The sequence below is a fragment of the Tetrao urogallus genome, assembly GCF_951394365.1.
Source record: "Tetrao urogallus genome assembly, chromosome: 8".
Classification (NCBI taxonomy): domain Eukaryota; kingdom Metazoa; phylum Chordata; class Aves; order Galliformes; family Phasianidae; genus Tetrao; species Tetrao urogallus.
This window is the reverse complement of record NC_136821.1, coordinates 6963497-6984008: the sequence shown is the minus strand read 5'-3', so window position 1 is coordinate 6984008 and position 20512 is coordinate 6963497. Positions and strand designations below refer to the sequence as shown.

Below are 20512 nucleotides of genomic sequence, written 5' to 3'. Positions count from 1 at the left end.
GCCCAGAGTATTATTGTCTATCCATCCTCTTCCAAAGTACATGCAATTTTCTTGATTTTAACATATCCTATCACCACCTGTCTTGTCTCATTTAATTATTCTCACACTGGGGAAAAAAGCATCAAATTGTTCAAATGATATAGCATCTTTAAACACTACTAGTTTCTAGTTGTAGTATCTAGTTGCCTGTTAGTATCTAGTTGCCTGTTTCATTATTTGCTCCAACTGGCTAAGACAAATACACTGTTTTAGGAAAAAAAGTTTGTTTGCATAAGCAAATATCTTTATATTCTACCAAATGTCAGAAAAAAATAATCACTAATATTTATCATGACAAACATAAGGTTTTAAAAGCAAACAAAGCATTCCAAGCCATGCATTCTCCTTCCAACATCAAGTCTACACTACAATAAAATCAGAGCACAATGAAACCAATGGCAGTTTTCATAATTGGCAAGCACATGGCCAACTACAGGTGCCATTAATGAAAAGTAGTATCCTCTATTAGTGTAGGTAATGTGGTTCTCTTTCCAGAGGAGCTCCATCCTATCTGAGGAAGAAACCCTAAGCTCATAGAAGCAGGATGATTACCCAGGTGGTAAAGCACATACGTTTGGTTTTGCTTTTTGCCATTACTGAGATTGAACAAAATCTTTGCTGATGGTTAACAGAAACAAGAAGTGAAGAGCATTACATCTTAGAACTTAACAGAGTTTTAACCACTACAAAATCCTGGAAATTAAAATGTTCACCATTATGCAGAATACAAGCTTTTACGTTTGAACTTGTGGTAACAATCATTCAGCCAAATGACTGCTAAGCTTACCAAATTTCAGAGGGAAAGCAGTTCTTTGGCTTGGATGCCTTCCATTCAAGCGGTCATGAGGTTTGATCAGTCTTTCTGAACCAAAGCATGTTCCCGTATTTTAAGCAGAATTCACTTATTCAACATACCTGGAAAACTGCTCTTGTAGGCCACGCATCTGAGCTCTGTTACGCTCTGACTCCAGTGTTACCTCCCGTAATCGTTTTTCACTCTCGAGTCTTAAATGTCTTTCTTCCTCCAACTCATGTATCAGTTTCTCACGCTGAAAGACCATAAAAGTTAATAAATTACTCTATAGGTAAAACACTTCTAAGATAAATTTTATATTTTATTTGGGAATGATCAAACAACCAATATTTAGGTTTGTTGTTGTTTTTCAAAATGCCATTAATACACACAATAACAGGGTAGAGATGGAGATTCTGTCAGAATATCACCATATAGTCAGCAACATTGAGCTATTTCTCCTCACTCTCCTGAGACTCACAGAAGTCAGCGTAACAGACATTTAGGAACAAACACCCTCCCCTCCTTTGAAGAGCTTTTTCTTCACCTCCATTCAAAATAATTTTCACAAATGACATTGAGATCTGTGATCTTGCTCCTTAATAGACACAGGAAGCCTGAAGCAGTCATGATGACAACCTGCCACCCAACCCTTAATGACTCAGTCCCAAGAAGAGAGTAGGACATGATTCTGCAGTGCTGTGTTTGTTGTTTTGGATGAGGAGCAAGAATCTTATCAGCAGGACGGAGTCTGTTTAAATCTATTAAGTGAAATCCTATCACAAAGAGTCTGTTTGTAAAAACCACCTATCCAAATAAAAAGCTAGGAGAGGGATGAAAGTGTCATTAATCTTACTAATAATTCTCAAAAGCAAATAGAAAATGCTTGTTGCTAATGCTGAAATGATAGGATCAAAATGCTCGATCCACAACACACGGGACTATCTGGGTGTATTTACATACATTATGGATGACTGTTTTTTTTAAACTTCAGATCCAAATACAAAAATGAGATATAAAAGTAATGACTTCAAAACCCTATTTTAAAAGTAGGTGCATGGGATTTAGGAAGAGTAGGGAATGAACTGGAAAGTTATAAAAATGCTAATAGAATTAAAAAAAAAAAAAAAGTATATATAGCCTTTTCCACGTGACCCTACTGCTACAAAGAAATTACATTAAATTAAATTTAACTAAATTAAATTTATCCTTGTGCATTTAAATGAGATAACGAGTCAATTAAAAAAAAAAACAAATAAGCAATTAACATGGTACTACATTACAGTCCCCCAGCAAAGGGATTCCAAATTGGTTGCACAGAAGTTAAGCCTCTGTAAAGCTATAGTGGGTACACTATCTATACACTCAGAAAAAGTTCTGTGTGCTTAGTGCACTGCCATTGGCAGCCTATCAGATGGAGTTCTATTGCTGACCTAAATTTTCATGACACACCTGCAAAAATTTGTCTAGAAATTACACATACAATTTCATTAGACAATAACAAAGATATCACAGTGCTAAGCCATTAAATGAGAGAGACAGACTATTTGTACAAGTCTTACAGTTATAAATCTAACTGGATAATAATTTATAAAGCAGTAACCAAGGGACCAAAAATACGAACGTTACCAAGTAGAAAAAGGATCTAAAAGGCACTGATAAATAAGCACATACCACAAAGGGAGGCTGCAAAGGATCAAATGAAGTATCTATATACTTGTGGAAAAAACATAGGGAATTACTCAGAAAAGAAGACGGCTTCTGCCTAGTAGGTTGCATGTAATACCTGTACCATATAACAATTCCCTGGAAAAATGGGAAATTGCAAAACTAGAAGCCCACTGCTGGAAAACAAATACACTGTTCTAACTAAATTATTTAATAACTGTTATGCAAGCACATCCTGGCAGGTGCTGAGTGATCCTTTGCTTCTGTCAAAATGAAAAGAGCAGAGCGCTCAGCATCAAGCAGAAGATGCACAGCACCTTCAGTAGAGAATCCATCCCAGGAATGATAACTCACAGCAACGATATGGGAAGATTATTCAAAGTAGTTAGAATTTGTCCAGATTTCATTCTATCAACACTAGCTTCAAGATCATATTGTGTGCTGGATATTACCAGTATCTTCTTTTATAAACACAAGTGACTGCTGTTTAGGTGACATCCAGGGCCAGAGAACAGTATGGAAAATAATTTAGAAGAAAGATACAGTTAGCAGTGCTTAAGACAAGCTGACAAGCCTACAGAAAGTGGGCTTAAACATGAATAAGCAACTGTCCCTCTAGTAACGGATATGCTACCCTAGAGGAAAAGCAGGAACTGCTATGAGCCCAAGTGTCCCAGCTAACTCAAGCACCAAGCTGTGCCTGAGCTCCCTGCTGCAGTAACAGCTTAACTAAGGTAATACACTAAACAATTACTCTCATTCAACATAATTACCACCACAATGATCTTACTGTGATACAGCAGCTACCTCTCCGCTTGCTGCACTGACCATGCTCTGCTTCTCAAATAAACCTTCTTTTTATTTTATGTACAAAGACGAATCTCCACAGGGAAGACTACAGAACGATACACCTGTGAATATCTGGGGTATTTCACAGCATTTCTTACCAAGACTTGACCCTTCAAAAAGAGATTAATATTCTTTCTTCCACCTCACTGCCAGGATCTGTTGTTGGTTGCACACCAATACTGCCTGCAGTTATGGCCACATTGCCACTAACCACAAAACCACATTTTCTAGTAGAACAGGGAATATAGAGCAGAAATTCACAGATCCAAGCTTTTCCCTACAGGTCAAAGAGCAATGTAAGCTATCTCTGGGTTTCATTTCCTTCTTGCTGGTAGGTCACGGATTGCTGTTGCCACCATTACTCCTCATATTCACGTGGGAAAGTGTGCAATGTTGTAATGGACAAAAGATCCGCACACGTAGGTGATTTTTATTTTGGAAGAAGAGAAAAAAGACCTAGGAGTTATCTTAAGAAAAGTATCCATAAAAGAAAGATAACATTACAGAAATGAAATGCTTAAATATTAGGAACTTCTGGAAGGAAGTCCAGTCTTCATATCACAACATGCTATTAGTTACATCAGCACCTTGCTGTACAAAGCTTATGCTTCTGCCACGGTACACTCACAGGTACACAAGCAGAAAGCAGTGATCATTACTACAACATTTTTATTCAAACCCAGAAAAGCCATTACAAGGAGGCACAAATGAGAAGTAAAACTCCAGCACAGAAAGGTTGGAGATTTTTTCATCCCAATAACAGATGACGTCCCTGCATTCTCCAGAAATTTTGCACTGTCATAATGCCTTCTACAAGCTCCTCCATGCAAAACCCACTTTATTCTTGTGTAAGATAAAGGTATGTGAAAACACATGAAGTGGCCAAGAGTAGTTCCATGTTTTACACAGACTAAAAGCTTACTGTAAGGAGTACAATTAGCATGCAACATGAAGAAAACATGACATAGAAAAGAATGCATTGTGAAATGCATCACTATGTTTTAATATCATTGCCTTCTCCAAATGAAGCTGTATGTGTTTCACTTGCCAATTCTTCATTAGCTGTAGCTTCTTCTCTCCATGAGCTCTGTTCAATCTTTCCCACTTCCTCTCCTCATAGATAACTTTCTCCTCTCAGAAGCACAACTCTTGCTTTACTCTCCCTCTCCCGACAGACTCTCTTCCATTACATTTCCCTGTCAAATCTCTGATAGCTTTCCGAATACACAAAATATTTAATGTGAACAAACTAGAGTGAAAGGCAGGGTTAGCAAATTCCACCCATACTTTTGTGTTAAGTACTGGAATATTTTAACACTTGAACAAATACTGTTTGCAATTACTTTTTCATGAGCATTTGAGCAATCAAGTTTCACCAGCTACTCATCATGTTCATGAGCAAATGTCTGCATGCCAGTGAATTCCCTTTTGTGTAAGTGTAGAAACATTCAGGTCAAAATGTTTCATTTCTCATCCAGCCAGGGACATGTTCTGCACATTAATTCATCTTCTCAAATGTAAGCAAGAAATCAAATTTGAGCTATACATGATCAAAACAAAATGCATGAGAACTATTGATGTCATGTTACACTGAACTGAAAACGTCTCTTTTAGGGCTCCTGAATGACCCCTAGAGCTACAAAATGCAAAAGTAACAAAAAAATAAAAGCATACATCATGAGTGGCAGTCACAAAGGCAAAGCCAAGCACCCAGCCATAGTGTTGTGGATTTTGCTGTGCCTGCCTCTCCTGCATCACAATTTAAGACTATAGGTGCTGGCAAGGGAAATTTTCCAGGGACTCAGCAGGCACACAAGGCACATACTGCACTTGTTGCATTCTGCTATTCAGAAGGGGTCTCCCAACAGCTGCACAGAAAGTGCTCCCTTCTTTTTTGTTTAGCTTATGTTTGAATCTTGTGAGAAGCCATTTTTATGAACAGTCGGGTGGAACAGGACTGCTGAGTTCAAACACAAAAGATCTTTCTTGCTCAACGTATCATAAATACTGTGGTAGTAATTATGTCAACATCAGAGAGCAATATTGTCAAAAAAAAGTCCACACAAAAACATTTAACCCAGGCTTAATGTTGCTCTAAATCAGGCTATTAACCTGCACATTAATTTTTTAACAACTATTTTTAAGCATTTGCTAAAGAGGGCCACAAATTCTGCATAATTAATATTGATTTTGAGCAGATACTTTGTAATGAATTCAAAAAAGGGGAAGAAAGTAATACAGCCTTTTTGTTTGGTTACAATTTATAGAATCATTAAGGTTGGGAAAGAGCACTAAGATCATCTAACCCAGCCATCGCGCAGCAAAGCATCAAGTAACTGCTGACCTAAAGCAAGTACTTCAGTAAGCATTAATGTAACTACTGATGCTATACATTTGATATCTCACAATAACAGTAATAATTTAATCATAGCCTGGCACGGAGCACACCATCCTATGGCCTGACCACAAGCTGGCTGCAGAAGCAGGTAACAAAACAAAAATCAAGCAAACAAACAGCAACTATGAGAATCATACTGACATTCTGCAAATCAGTTTGTGTAGCACATAAGTGGTCAACGCTCAATAGGCACATTCATAGTACTCAAACCCACCATTCCACTGCAATAATGGGGTCTATCTGTACCAGATCAATAAACAATGCTGCAGACAGCAATCCCTGTTATATTCCCTATTGTATCAGAATTCAGTATTTCTCTGGTCTCCTTATCAACTGAGCTCACTGGACAGGATACAAACATGATGGCATTCATCAACATAGAGGTGTACTGCAACACAGACAAGGGCTTGGAAAATTACTGTTAGGAAGTGATGTACAGAAAAACAAGCTGCCTAAGGTGACAAGCAGGAAACCTGGGACAGGCACCAATACAGTGAGTGTTTCCTCCCAGTATAAAGCATGAAATCAGACTCTATTTGAGCAAGCACCTCCAAGGCAGACGGTGGGTGAGACTGCTTTGGTGTGGCCAGCTCCAGAAGCAGACTGCCCTGCCCTTGCCTTCTGCCAAGCCCAGGTTCACACACGGGTCGGGACCTTTGCATCCAAACTCCCCTTCTGCAGCCCGGTCCCAAGTCTAGCAGGGGTGAGACTGAAATCCAAAGTCAAAACTTCCTTCACTCACAGACAGCAGGAAAGAAACATGATGAGAAGAATGGAGGGGGCCGAGACCATTTTTTACCCATCATAAATTGTACCAGGTACTGTATTTTAGTTTAAATTAAAATGAGTCAAACTTCAGTGTCCTTTGTTTGCTCCTCATCGATCGCTGTTAAACCAAATGTTTCTCATTCTGTAATCAATACTTCTCTGCAAAAATAAACCAAGGCACTGACAAACAACTTTGCAGCACACTGCAGCTTTCCTCGTGGTGGACTTTGACAGCATGAAAAAACACAACCTAATGAATGGAAAAGAGAAGTGCACTGCTTATTGTGCTTATTACAATTTTAACAGGCAGCTTACAGCTGAATCATTTTACAGTAACAAGACTTTATTAAATCAGCCAGCTATTGAGACCAGAACTTTCTGACAGTTAATATGCCTTTGTCCCTCATTACTGTTTCCAGCTATACTGGGAATATCAACAAATACTCTCAAAACACTCAAAGCTTTCCCAAGGATGAAGTTAAGGTGTTTTAAAGTACTGCAAAGCATTAAGACATAGCAGCAGTAACTGAAGCACTCATAGGGCTCACGGAGGGAAAGGTAGCTTTATTTCCACAACTCCTCAAAATAAAGTTAAGGGTGAAATTGTGTTGCTGCTTTGTAATGAAAATGAATTACCCTCTCATTTGATGCTGACTTGTACTACAGAGGCTGAGGAAGAAAGTTCCTCGATTTATATTACACCTCTATTTTTCTCCCCAATTATTTCAGGATGTAATTATTTTTCCCAACCTTATTCTTGCTACAGCTCTGCAACAGCAAGATATACATAGTATAAACAGCATCTCCTAATTTCAGGCTGGTATCTTCTAGCTCTTTCATTCCGGTAAGAAAAAAAATGATGACACTCTGGAATAGGATTCTGCTCCCACAACGACAGGCTGCCCTGAATAAACCAGGAAAATCTAATTGGCACTAAATAACTTGTATTAGCATTTTCTATAACTGCCTTAAAAACAGTTAAAGTGAATAATTTGAAGCAAATAATTTATTTTTCACTATTAAATTTTAATGTGCTAATAGATCGCTCTCTTTTGCCTCATAACAGACTAGGAACATGCATTCCACAACTACCAGATGGAAACTTCAAGCTCTGCGTGGCTCTAAGATGAACAGCAAGATAGGAAACATTTATTACCAGTAGTGATATTTTAGTGACAGTAGTTTACACACTTTATATTCTTTGGTGATAACACTTCTCCAGAGCAATTGAAGTAAATTAGAAACACTTTCTTGATACAATTACTACTTCTGAATAAAATAAGATGCTAGCTTTCATTGTGCAGTAGCTCAAAATTGCCACCATGTGGCAGGACAGCAACTTAATTTAGCATTATTTATATTGCAGTGATACAGTTTTAATTGCATCTGTACAATAGAATAACTGCTGTGCTGAAGCTCCTTTATCACTTCAAGCCTACAATTAATCAGAATTAGGCAGGCTATTACATGAACAATACTGTATATATAGTTGCAGTTGTGACAGAATTTATGTTACACTTTTTTTTTTTTTTTTTTTTTTTTTACAAAATTCATAAAACCTTTCAACACAGAGCTGGATAGCAAGCTCTTCTGTCTGCACATCCCTTCCAACAGTTCCAGTTTATGGGCACCCCTTCGTGCCAAACAGCCCCGTCATTCTGGGAAACACACAGCAAAGGCCACAGGAAACATGAGTTACCATTAATAAAATAAACACCAAAAAACCCCATCACCATCACCAAGAAAAACCTCAACTCACTCCTAGTCTACCAGAAGCTAACAAACAGAAGGCAGCTTTGTGGTTGATTTTCCTTATGCTACAGCTGGTTGCACCCATTTCCCTGTATACCAGTGATTACACCCAATCCACACAGCGATACATGCCACGTGCAAGCAAGCTTTAGGTGGGTGAAACATCTGCAGCCCAGCAGCCACAACACCACAGAACTTCTTAGAGACCATCTCCATATCATACTTTTTATGTTGAATCATGGCAAGCAATACATTTTCTGAAATCACGTCTCTCTAATAAACAATTCGTATTTACTCAAATTCACAGCTGATAGCATAATTTCAAAGACTTGTATTGATCCTCAGTTCTCAGCCTAATTATTTTTTCCTTTCCATATTGTACCCATCTCCTATGAGGAAATAAAGAGAGCACTCTTAGAGAGTTAGAAATCCCCACACAGTCAGATCAAGGATTTTTTTTTAATTATTAATCTTAAAATGATAACGCTTTTCTAAAATGAATTTGCAAATGTAATTGAGCTTTTAATAGCTTCAACAGATAGTAATTAAAGAAATTTCATTTCCCTAAATTAAACATAATGAAATGTTTTTCAAGATCAAATAAAAACTTGGAAACAATATTACAACAGACATAATTCATACGAATACCTAATATTCAGATATGTGCAGAACAAACGTCTGTCAATACCAAAACGAAAAAGAGTAGAAGTAATAAGTAATGTACAGTTTTTTTTCCTCCTAGAAATGTGCAAGGTTTTAATGGCTAATTATAATTCCAAGCCCTTCACTACAGCTTTTTGACACAGTGACTTGCATTTTAGCAAGATGTAAAACTAAGTACAGCAATGGGGGTTTTCAATTTTGTACTACATATGTATTTCTCTTATTAGAAGCAAAGTTTTACAACCAGTTTAACTTGTTAACAAGCTTTTATTAATTCATTTGCAGACAAGCAAAAAAACCAAACCCACTATCTGTGAGTTTACATTTCCCACTTGTTTGATTAAATAAAATTTATACTGAAGGCCAGAACTAGCACTGAACACTGACAGGTGCGTGAAGGAAAGCCCAGGCCATACAATTTAGGGCTGTTTCACATTTGCACGTGCCTAAGTTATATTCAGTTTTTGCTATGGCACAGCTGTGTTTTACAGTTAAGGAGAAGATAATTGCTGTCAGTTTTGATAAAGTTCCAGTCTAAGACTGGAACTGTCTTCATATAAATAAAAAACAAAGTCTCATAGAGAACAAAGGAAAACTTCATTACAGTGCTGTGTTATTTTGTTCGTGCCTACTTCCATTAACTTGTGCTTAGCAGCAGGACTCACTGCCCAAGAGAAACCACTGAACTTCTCCAAGTCTTACTATGATTCTCCAAGATCGCTGACGACAAAATCCACACAGCTATGCACAACACCTCCATCACTTAACAGCCACTGTCTGGTTATGCCTGTACAAGGCAGCTGAGTGAACTCAGCACACCACTAAGCGTGCTTCAGGGTGACCAGGCTGGCTGTGCAGTGGAGCAGAAGATGGAGGACCACCACATCCCTACCAACTTGGTTTGGGGACAGCAACCCCCAGAAGCAAGATGGGGAGATCCTAAATCACTTTTGCTTATCTGAAATGACTGTGTGCCTATGCCCGAAGCATTTTTTTCCCCCATAACTGACCAATGTGTTCTCCAGATGATCTAAATGGTTTCTTTTCTAAGTGACTGAGTGCTCACAGAACAAATGGGCACATGGTTGAATCAAGCATTTCCCACTTGGATCTGCATTAGTGAGGTAGGAATTATGCAGCAGAACACACATAGGATGAGCATTTGAAAATAATAAACAAACACTTCTAGAAGTTTTACTTGGTATAAAATGAGAGGGCAGGGGAACTGTGCTTTGTTGCTCCAGTGAACTTGGATTTATTCAGATGCTAGGAGTAGTATGCTCTGATGCTAGGCAGAGTTAATGCTTCTTCACATTCTGGATTTCTCATGAAACTATTTGTATTTCCTGCTAATAATTAGGTTATGCCGAAGTTAAGAGAAAAAGATGTCAGGCTAATCTAGAATTGGGAGGATGGGAGATGTAGAACTGAACCATGACAATCATGAGAAGCCGCTCAGAAACATTTGCAGTACCATCATGTCCCCACGGATGTGAGACAAACTGATATCTTAGTTTGCACACACGCACTTCTATTTGCCTTTCTCAGCTGACACACTCAGCATCCCTGGCATCACTACTTGCTGCCAGCTACGCTTCCATGCAGCATTTCTTTTTTTCAGACTCTTCACAGCACTGCTCATGAACATGTCAGATCTTATTATAGTTGTTTTGTGTTCACTTGTAGAATTCGTTTAAGGTCGGCAAGTAACTGCAAAAAGACACCTGATTTATCCAGCTGTTTCTTGCAAGTATTCCAGAGGCCTATCACCATAGTTTTCTGATGAATGCACCTCTTTATCATTTTCATTCCGTAAGCACTGCAGGCACTGCTGGAGGCAACAGAGAAACGTGGAGAACTTTTTGCTGGCTGGTGCATCCTCAACAGTAATTCTAACAGAGCTGCCATGACTCTGATAATGCACTCATCTAGAAGAACCGGCTTCACTTTCAGAGGCCAGATTGAGTTTGCAAGCCTGGTGGTTGGGAGAACTCAAAAAATAAAGAAACAAGTTTGCATGGTGTTTTCAATTTGTTCACTGGTCCAACTGGAGTAATTGAAAGACTGTATCACAACCTGGTATCATTTTGCAGAGTGACTTTCTAGTAATAGGTTCTCTTGAACGTCTGTTCAAGGCTCCACAGACTAATTCCAGCTCAACTCAAGTGTCAGCCAGGCTCTCCCCCAACTTTGGTCTCCCTCCCTTTCTAGAACATGCAGTATGGTGTATTTCCAAAGGAAAAGACCAAAAACTGACAGAAAACCTCTGACATTGACTTCTCTGATCTTCATTTCTGTATTTATCTATTTACACAGGATGGAGCTACTGGTTCACAGACACACCAGCTTTGCCTCTGCTGGGTACAAGGAGTATGAAGAATGGGCTAGCAAACTATTTATGACTACATAGTTTCATAAACTTTGGCAAGAAAGAAATTGTGCTGTTTATCTGTAGAACAGGAACTCCGCTGTTCACTAATGCTCCCATGTGTAATATATCACTGCACCAAACAATTTCCTATAACTCACTTAAGACATCAGGCTTGAAATCAAATTCAACACAGGCAAAATATGAACAATCTTTGACTAAATGGGGCTGAAAAGAAATAACCCAGCTATACTGACCATACAGACAAAGTCAAACAGAGCAGGGTTCCCTGGAATGAGGTATGCAAATGGATGATTCAGTTTTTCAGCTACTGTGAGGCAGGGAGGTGAACCCCATCAGCATAGCTGGTTCTGTCCCTGCCCTGGCATCCAGTCACATGCCAGTGGCTACATGGAAAGCACGAAGCTCAGAAGAGTTTCTCCATCTCACCTGTGTTAGATCAAACGTGCTGCTACAAACTGATGTTCTTGCCTCGTGAGGGCTCACAAGGATCTTTCTGAAAGCCTGTTTACATTCCTTATAAAGCTCTTCATTTTCAATGTGCCGGATTACACATGTTCTTCATGCCCTAACTTTCCACTCACCTCCTCCTACATATTTCAGTTTGTGAAGAGGTTTCCCTTACCAACTGATGTAACATACAGCTGCTGAATGCTGCCAACAACTCTGAAAACCTATCTTCAGCACAAAAACATTTACCAGCTTCTGATTTAACACATCTTTCCATACGGTATCTCCCACATCACAAGATTTCCACTTGAGGAAATAGCATCATTTCAGCTATCTGGGGCAATCATACACAGGTTCTGGGAATTCTGACTTGCTCCTCCCCTGACAGCCAAGGAAAAAGTTTCTTAACTGAAAAACTGCCAGTTGTTGCCTCAGGGCACTTGTTAATAGGTACGACCAGAAACAAGACTTTCCCAAGAGAGGATAATTTTAATCTGCAACTCAGAAATCATTTCTAAATAAGCAGTGTCACCACAGATGCCAATCACAGATCTGCAGTGTAAAGATGTAATTACAAAATGACTGCTGCATGACCTGTGCATACTGAGCCAAATTCCCTCTCAGTATTCATCCCAAGTAGCTGGGCTGTGATTATCCGCAGCACATCAGTACCTCCAGGCTCTCAGCACTATTTACAAGCATTGTAAGATCCTCTTCCCCAAAGAGTTCGCTACCTAAACAATCATACAGACAGAAGATGAGTCAGAATAAAGCCCATTGTACAAATAACCAATTTGAGTCAGACAGTACTGTATACAAGATTATAAAAGAATTGGGTGACTGAGGTAGCATGACTTGTATGACACCAAAACTAAAGAAGAATAGGACTTCTTGTGGATACAGTAAGCAGGGATTTCAATATCCTAGTTATCTGAAGTCACACAACAGTTATTGAACTGAAAGAATGAATTATTGGCACAGTTTGGAGAATGAGTGAAAGCCACTTCACAGCTAGGTAAGGTCCAGTATCAGGTGCTGTTTCAAGCATAGTACTTGTATTTGTATTCATTTCCAGAACAACTGCAGAGTGCATCATGCCAAATGGTATGGAAATAACACAGTCCAAACATCACAGTCATTCCCACAGTCTAGACAGCTGCCTCTCACAGGACATTTAAGCAAGTCTGGCCACCAGTTCCAGACTTGGAACAGTATGTCATGAGATCTTCATTATGAAAGATCTCACAGAATATCAAAAGATGCCTTATCACAAAGCAGTGAGCACAGAGCCAAAACAAACAGAAAGTATGCAAAAACTAACTCCTGACAAAGCAAAAGTTGAATTAAAGATTATGAGACTGAAGTAGGGCAGAAAAGAAATGAAGACTCATAGCCACAAGCTCAAGCAATACGAATTCATGCAAAGCTGCTTAAGTTTTAAGTTTAATATGTGAAAGCATATTTCCCTGTCTCTGCTGCATCTATTTTATTAATCACCAACAGACTATTTAATGTACATATAAGCTCATAATGTACACATAAGGACAAAGCTATCATGTTCTCTTGGTGCTGTAGAGCTTCCATTTTGGATCAGGATTCAATTGCATTAGTTCCTGAACACAGAGTTGGTGCAGTAAAGGCATGATGCAATCTAAAGCACTGCCCAACTGTCTCATTTTAGTGGTCACAACCAACTCAATGGTACAAGCTCCCAGAGCACTGCATTCATTTAAATAAGTGAACATTCACCAGAATCAGAACTGAGCACTTGCTATACCAACTTTGTACTTCCTAGAATCATGGAATTATAGAATCATTCATGTTGGAGAAGACCACCAAGATCAGATAGTCCAACCACTGACCTATCTTTACCACACCCAATAAATCATATCCCTCAGTGCCACATCTACCCTCCGGAGATGGTGACTCCATCACTTCCCTGGGCAGCCTGTGCCAGAGCCTCATCACTCATTCATTTAAGAAATTTTTTCTAATATCCAACCTGTACAGAAACTAAGGTGCTATAAGGCACATTAAATTGTGCACTGTCTAGTGCCATATATTAAAAATAATAATAATAAAGTTCACAGAGAACAACAAAGATGAAGAAATTAAAGACCTCACTCCCTATCCAGTGGTGAACGCATTCAACAACATTGGTTGGCTTGATCAGATGGAGCACAATTCAAGGAACCAGTATTGCAGCACTGCCTTGTCCTCTCTGCTTTGTTGTAGCCAGACTCCACGCAGTAAATCAGTTACACACTCCAATCACCATGAACACAACTGTAATGCAACCCACAGAACCATGGAAGAGTTGATACAAATACAGTGACAATGGGAAAAGGTCAAGATCATTGAGATGGACACTGTGACCAGAATTTGTATCAACAGAAGGAAAGTAGTAAGACAACAGTGATTTCTTCTAATTTTAACATACTAATTTCCCTAGCTACTCAAAAAAAAAAATAAATAAATAAATAAAAAGCCATGAAGCCAAGTCATGACAAGGGTTTTGTTACTATCAAATTGTATAAATTTACCTTCCCAGTTCGCATGAAATTCTAATTGCTAGCCCAGCTCCTCCATTCACCTTTTCTTTCCAGACATTGTGACTAATTCTGCTCCAGCTGAGCTTGCTTTCTGGAATTAGATAAAACCTGACCGTAAATGTCCTTCCTCCACAGGCTGCAGAACCGTGCCTCTATTCAGGTCATCCTTGCAAAAACATTAATCCAGTGAGTGTGCAGCTTCCCAGAGTCAACTCGTGCCATTGCCCGGAGGAGCTCAGGATTGCAGAGCTTAACCTTTGATATGAAAATGGCTACAATTCACCGTTATTAGTGCGTGTGCGCATCACTCCTATTAGGCAGCGAGGTATTGCCTGGAGCAGGGTGCAGCTGTTTCTGGTCATAAAGTGGGATTTGCTCCACATTGAAGCCAACTGCCACTCTGATATTAAATATTCCCATAGATGCTATGAAGCTGCGTGTGCTTTTTCTGTACTGCCTTCAGCATCTCCTGCCTTTGTTATCTAATGTATAAATGGCAATTTCTACTTGAGGGCAAGCTAGTTTATCCGACATACTTTCTACAGTTTGCCTCTTTTACTTTCAGACCTCATATAAATGCATTCTGCATATAGTTCTTCTCTGTTCAGTGATTCTTATATAATTTTATATGACTTCTTTTTACGCTGACGAAACACTGCCAGGAACTTATTGAGGAGACAAACCATTTTGCCAGCTTCCAGCAGGAAGGACAGCATTTATTTCTGCTCCTTCAGCCCTAACCTCCATTCTCCTCTGTGCCGGCACCTGTAACAGCACCCTGGTCACTTGAGAACACCAAACCGAGAGAGAACAGCACCCTGGTCAAGAGAACACCAAAACCGAGGCAAGCACTGAACTCTGCAAAGCTCTTTTCAAATACTGCTACTAATGTTTTACAACTCCAAAAAAAACCTTAAATTCCAGCGGGGCCAAAACAGACTGCAGCGTGCACTCCACTTCTACGCTGTCACACATCCTGTGCTTAAGCAGATGCCATCGAATGTTTGTTTTTAGCGTGGCTGCGGACGCGGGTGTTATTGTAAATGAACACAGCTCCCTCTCCTGGTAAAAAGCCAGACTGGGAAAGGCCACGAAGTTATGGGGGACTGCACAGGATCGTTTTATCCCCGCTCCATCACACAATTTCTACCACACTTTAACCAACAATAGATTGGAAATAAATTGATTTTAACAGACACGTCCCTTATAATTTGAGGAACCTGGTGAAAAAAAAAAAACAAAAAAAAAACCAACCACAGAAATTAATTAAGTAGGAAGAGACAGAGCTGAGTGTGAAAGCCAGAATCATTCTGAGCAGACATAATTGGGCTTCTAGTGCTTCAATTTCAGGACAGTGAGCAAGCGGATTCACTTTCACATTCATTTTAAAATGGCTCTTGAGAGGTCTCATATGTTAACTCCCGAAGAATCCTTAAATTCAGAAATCCTTAAAATACAAGAACAGAGAGCATCTGTGTACATGCACATTTGAAGCAAACAAAAGAAAAATACTTAGGACATGGGAAGAATTAAAAAGGCAAATATTTTCCTGGATTACAAATTCTAAAAGCCCTGAAGATAAAGCAGCAAAGTTGTGGGTGAGGACATTTGGCCTGGTGACATATGGACTATTAATGAGGTCCAGGAGCACTAACTGGGGCTTGCAAATAATTTCACTAACTGTTATTGATGTTAACAACTACAAATGCCACTGAGTTTCTCCAAGGGCCATATGACAAAGTTCCTCAGAACAAGGAGTAGGACAGCACTGCTGGCTATACAAATAAATAGCTGCAAGGAGAAGGCACAATGGTCAGGCTGCTTCCTTCTGATTTAGGACATTGAATATACAGAGACATTTTACACCAGTGACTCTGCCTCTCTCTCTGCTGCTTTCTAATTAAAGCACAGATAAGCGATTCCATAGACGTAAGGACCTAGAAGCTGGAAAAGAGAATTTAGCCTTTTGTATCTCATCTTTAACACTTCATTTATTACTAAATACCATCTACTTTTGCAAGACCCAGGCACTTCTGCACCAGCAGCTCTTCCAGCTGCTCCCACTGCAGCACAGATCCGTCTCACTGACAGCAGCATGCTGTGCTCCATGTGTGAGGACTGGGGCTGAAGCACAAGCACAGGATTGCTGTTCTGGTGTAAGGATGAGGCACATGGTGTAGATGTGAAAAGCATCTGGATGTGGAAAGGCTCTGAAAAATGCTGACTGTGCTCCCCGAAACAGGGGCTCCAGGATGGATGATTGATGGGCAGCATTAGGATCAGTGTCAGTGCTGAGCGCACACCTACAGTGTGGCGGGAGATTGAGTACTGGATGGCACTGGGAGCCACGAGAAGTACAGGCAGCTCTGAGCTGAGAGAGGTGCAGACAAAATGCCACTTCCCATAGCCATGGCCTGACTCTATCAATGCACGTTTCCAGTCTCATGCAAAATGGAGTTCTGCCTTTTTATTTCCAATTTCATTTCATTTCAGCTCAACAAAGTACCATCACGTACAACTCTGACCTCTTTCCTACCACCAAAAACAAGTAGCTATATTAAAGCTCTACAGTTGAGGAAAAGGAAACAAATTACACACAAAACAGCCTGGTGTATGGAAAAGTAAAGAATATGGTCAGAATCTCTACTAATTTTAATAAGATTTCAATCAAGACCTTTTCTGCACCCTAGCACAACCATGCAATGTTCCAGTTCAGCAGCTCACAATAAGAAGAGGAAGTGAGAGAGATCTTATCAAGCTGATTACATTAGAAGTTTTCATTCGATCTGGGAAAAAAGACTGGTTTGCATTTGAATCCCAGTGGCTTTGTAACTGGCTGCTATGTGTATCTAAAAACATTACATTTAAGAAAGTTTTAAACAGCAGAAGTGACTCCATTGCTGGTAATAACGGGATTTCTTGCTCCAGTGAGTTTTTTTCCTGCCTTTCCCTTTTACTTTACTCTTTATTTAAAAACTTGCAGTCTCTTCTATAGCAAAAACTGTTTGTAAAGCAAGAATTGTGCTGATCGCATCAGAACTCATTAATATAACTTGTTTTTCCATTATTAGCACCATCTGAGCCTGCTGAAAGCCTTAACCAGGGCTTTAATTTTTCCACAGAGAGCTTTAAATTAATTAGTGGTTTACATGCTAACAAAGAATCTGATACATTCATAAATCAATCTAATGCAGAAGGATTACCAGAGGGTGGAAACCTATTCAGTGGGGACCTCACATTCAGTTAGCATGGTGGGTTTTTAACAAAAGGGTGCAGGTGTGGAATAGACAAACACCAGGAAGATCCACGATAATCACTTTGCATCACTTAAATGCACAGCAGGACACAGAGTAAATCAGAGCCCAGGGCCCACCCTAAGTGAAAGCCATGTAGATATAAAAGGCACTACCAGCCCACTTTAACCTTCACAGCTAAATTGCCAAAATGGTACTACTTCTTTTGTGTAGGTTACAGGCCACTGAACTAATAGAAAACAGAATAGATTTAAAGTACTTGGGGGCAGAAGTACAAACAGATGAAGCAACCATGTAGCATGTACGCATACGGAGCAACTGCATAAACAGCATATTGAGCATTTCTCTGAGTAATTATTAAATGAATCCAAGTTATGAAAACATCACATAATTCTGTGTACTTTTTGTTCATCCTAGATTTTTAATCTAGGTCTCTGCTAACACAACACTTACCCTGTCACAAGGACTCTGCTGTCTACTATGGCATCATTTTCCTCATTTTTTCCTAACCCGACTATGTTCACTATGAATAAAATTTCACAAAGCTGAACAATTTTCCTGGTATTGTACTGTGTCCTAAATGTACAAAGTCTATGACTTAAAAGTTAGGTACAAACATACGGATTTAATGAGTCAAAAGAAAAAAGAAGAGAGAAAGGACTTTCATAACTAAAACGATTTCCACTTTCTGTGATGTTTTGAAATAAATACTTCACCCATTCAACGCTGCTAATTTTAATGGAATCTCTGTCACCACAGACACCTGCACAGACTCCACTAAGGTCAGTATGAAGCGTACAGACATGAAGGAATTATTTTTCTTTCCTTTAAATTAAGGTAAAATATCTTTGAAGAGTCAGAAGAAACATGACTAAGAAAATTCCTAAAATGCACGTTAGAGATCTAAAGGTCAAAATCAATAGGAAGAGCCATACTACAGCTAAGCTTGGTGCTGCTAACACTCCTACTAGGCTGGCTAACAATAGAGCAGATTTTGATAACAAATAACCATCAATATTTATTGATGGTTGCTCATAAAATGGAGCAAACTGAGCAAACTGTCAGGTATTTACAGCTTAAATGTATTCAGTTCTCCTTATTAAACCAATTTACAAATATATTTTCACTCACTTCTATGTATAATGTATCAGATTTCAACACAACCATATAGAAAAACTGGCTCTTACAAACTATTCATATATTTTTGATGGTGGACATTAGTCTTGAAATGCAATCCTTTAATTTATTCTCTTCTTTAGAGTATGTTCTGATATGTATATACTTTTAACACTAAGCTAGTCACAAAAAAGGTAACTCTGGGACACATGCAAAAATAAACTTCTAGAGGGAATGCTGTGGAGCAGGCTCTCCATGGAGAGCAGCACATCCTTAATAGCATAGTCAGTAGAATATTCTCCACACAATTTCTTCTGGGAAGGCAACAGTGAAGTTCTCCCATACATCTCTCACATGACCAAACAGGTAGAAGCGTGTGCAGAGCAAAAGCGTGTTGCTCCATTCTTCCATGTGGAAAAAATGGCATCCACTGAAATTCATTGATGCTTGCTGTACATTTATGGAGAGCAAACGTTCCATGTGAGCACTATGAGGTAGTGGGCAATTTTTCAGCAGTGGCAACAGCAAGGTGAAAGACAAGCTACATTCTGGATGGTCATGCACAGCTGTCCCACCACAAAACATTTCAATCAGCTCATCTGTGCAAACTGGCTAATAGTGGTGACTATGTTGGGGTGCTCCAGGGCACCTCTGCCTGGCACCCACTAGCCACCACCTCCTGTCACCATTAATGCCCTCCCCCTGAGGCACTCACAAGACTTCCCTCACACCAGCCAGCAGGAGGTTGGCCCTCTGCCAGAGATTCTCTATGCCCAAAATCCCCCTCCAAAATCCTTCTGTCCATCTTCCATATGAACTTGCTCTGAGAGTGGTCTGTGCTGCAGGCTCCTTGCTCCGTGCCCTTGGTTCACAGTATTCACATACTCCATCATCTGGACCCTTACTGCTCCCACACTGCTCATGGCCAAGTTCATTAGTGTTAATTAATGACTGCTGTGTTTCGTATTAAAATCACCAGTTCCAAGCCTGAGACACAGATGAGTTTCCATACTTTAGATGCTTCAAAGCAATTGTCTCTACAGGCACATTCTTGCCTTGGTACTAGCTGCAAGGTAATTGTGGAAATGACCCCTTAGGAAAGAGCAGGAACAGTAATACTTGCCTTGGGGAGAGATAGCACCCCTGGGAAGACACCAGTCAGACTGTAGCAGTTTATAACACTCTGCCTCACAACCAATTCCCAAAATCACCCCGTGCTAGCAGTGCTGGGTGATAAATCCCACAGGGCTACAGACACCAGAAGTGGAAGGCCCTGAGGAGAAGAAACTACAAGGTAGGTAACAACACCCAGGCCAGGTGCCTTGGTGCCCAAGGGCACTTTGTGGCATCCAGGAATCTGAGAGCTGCTGGACACGGCTCTCATTTTCTGTGCTATCTTCAAGTCCAAAAAGCACGTAAGAAAAAGTTGTTGAACAGTAAATAAAAGGAATTGTAATGGTCTTTGAATCATCTTGTCAGGCAGTGACATCCTGCAGCAATGCACTTGTTACAACTTCTCCTCCCCTGTAAGTTACTTCAGGACAGAGACAACCTACAAATTACACTTTTCTACTAAAAACAGGTGTGTCTGGAATCACATATACCAAAAGCATTACCAGGTCATGAAGGTTAATCAATATTGCTTATTTCATGAAGTCTTGAACTGTCTCACTAAGTGTACTTTACATGTAATATATTACAGTAGTTGTATGCCTGGAGGGGAAAAGTAGCTTAAAAAGTTAAAGAAAACCCTCTAAAAATCATAAATGGCTCTTCCCAGATTATGAAAATTGTTTGTACACTGAAAATTAAAACAGAAGT

At 39.6% G+C, this 20512-nt stretch overlaps 1 protein-coding gene across 1 annotated transcript in view; it reads right to left on the bottom strand.

Moving 5' to 3' along the window:
• Nucleotides 1–20512, bottom strand: part of NCKAP5 (NCK associated protein 5) — a gene marked incomplete at both ends in the record, with an annotated part of 269418 nt that overhangs the window by 169317 nt on the left and 79589 nt on the right. The window contains one exon of the mRNA XM_079538815.1: nt 955–1088. Within this exon, the coding sequence (XP_079394941.1) occupies nt 955–1088 (134 nt within the window). The remainder of the gene's footprint in view (nt 1–954; nt 1089–20512) is intronic.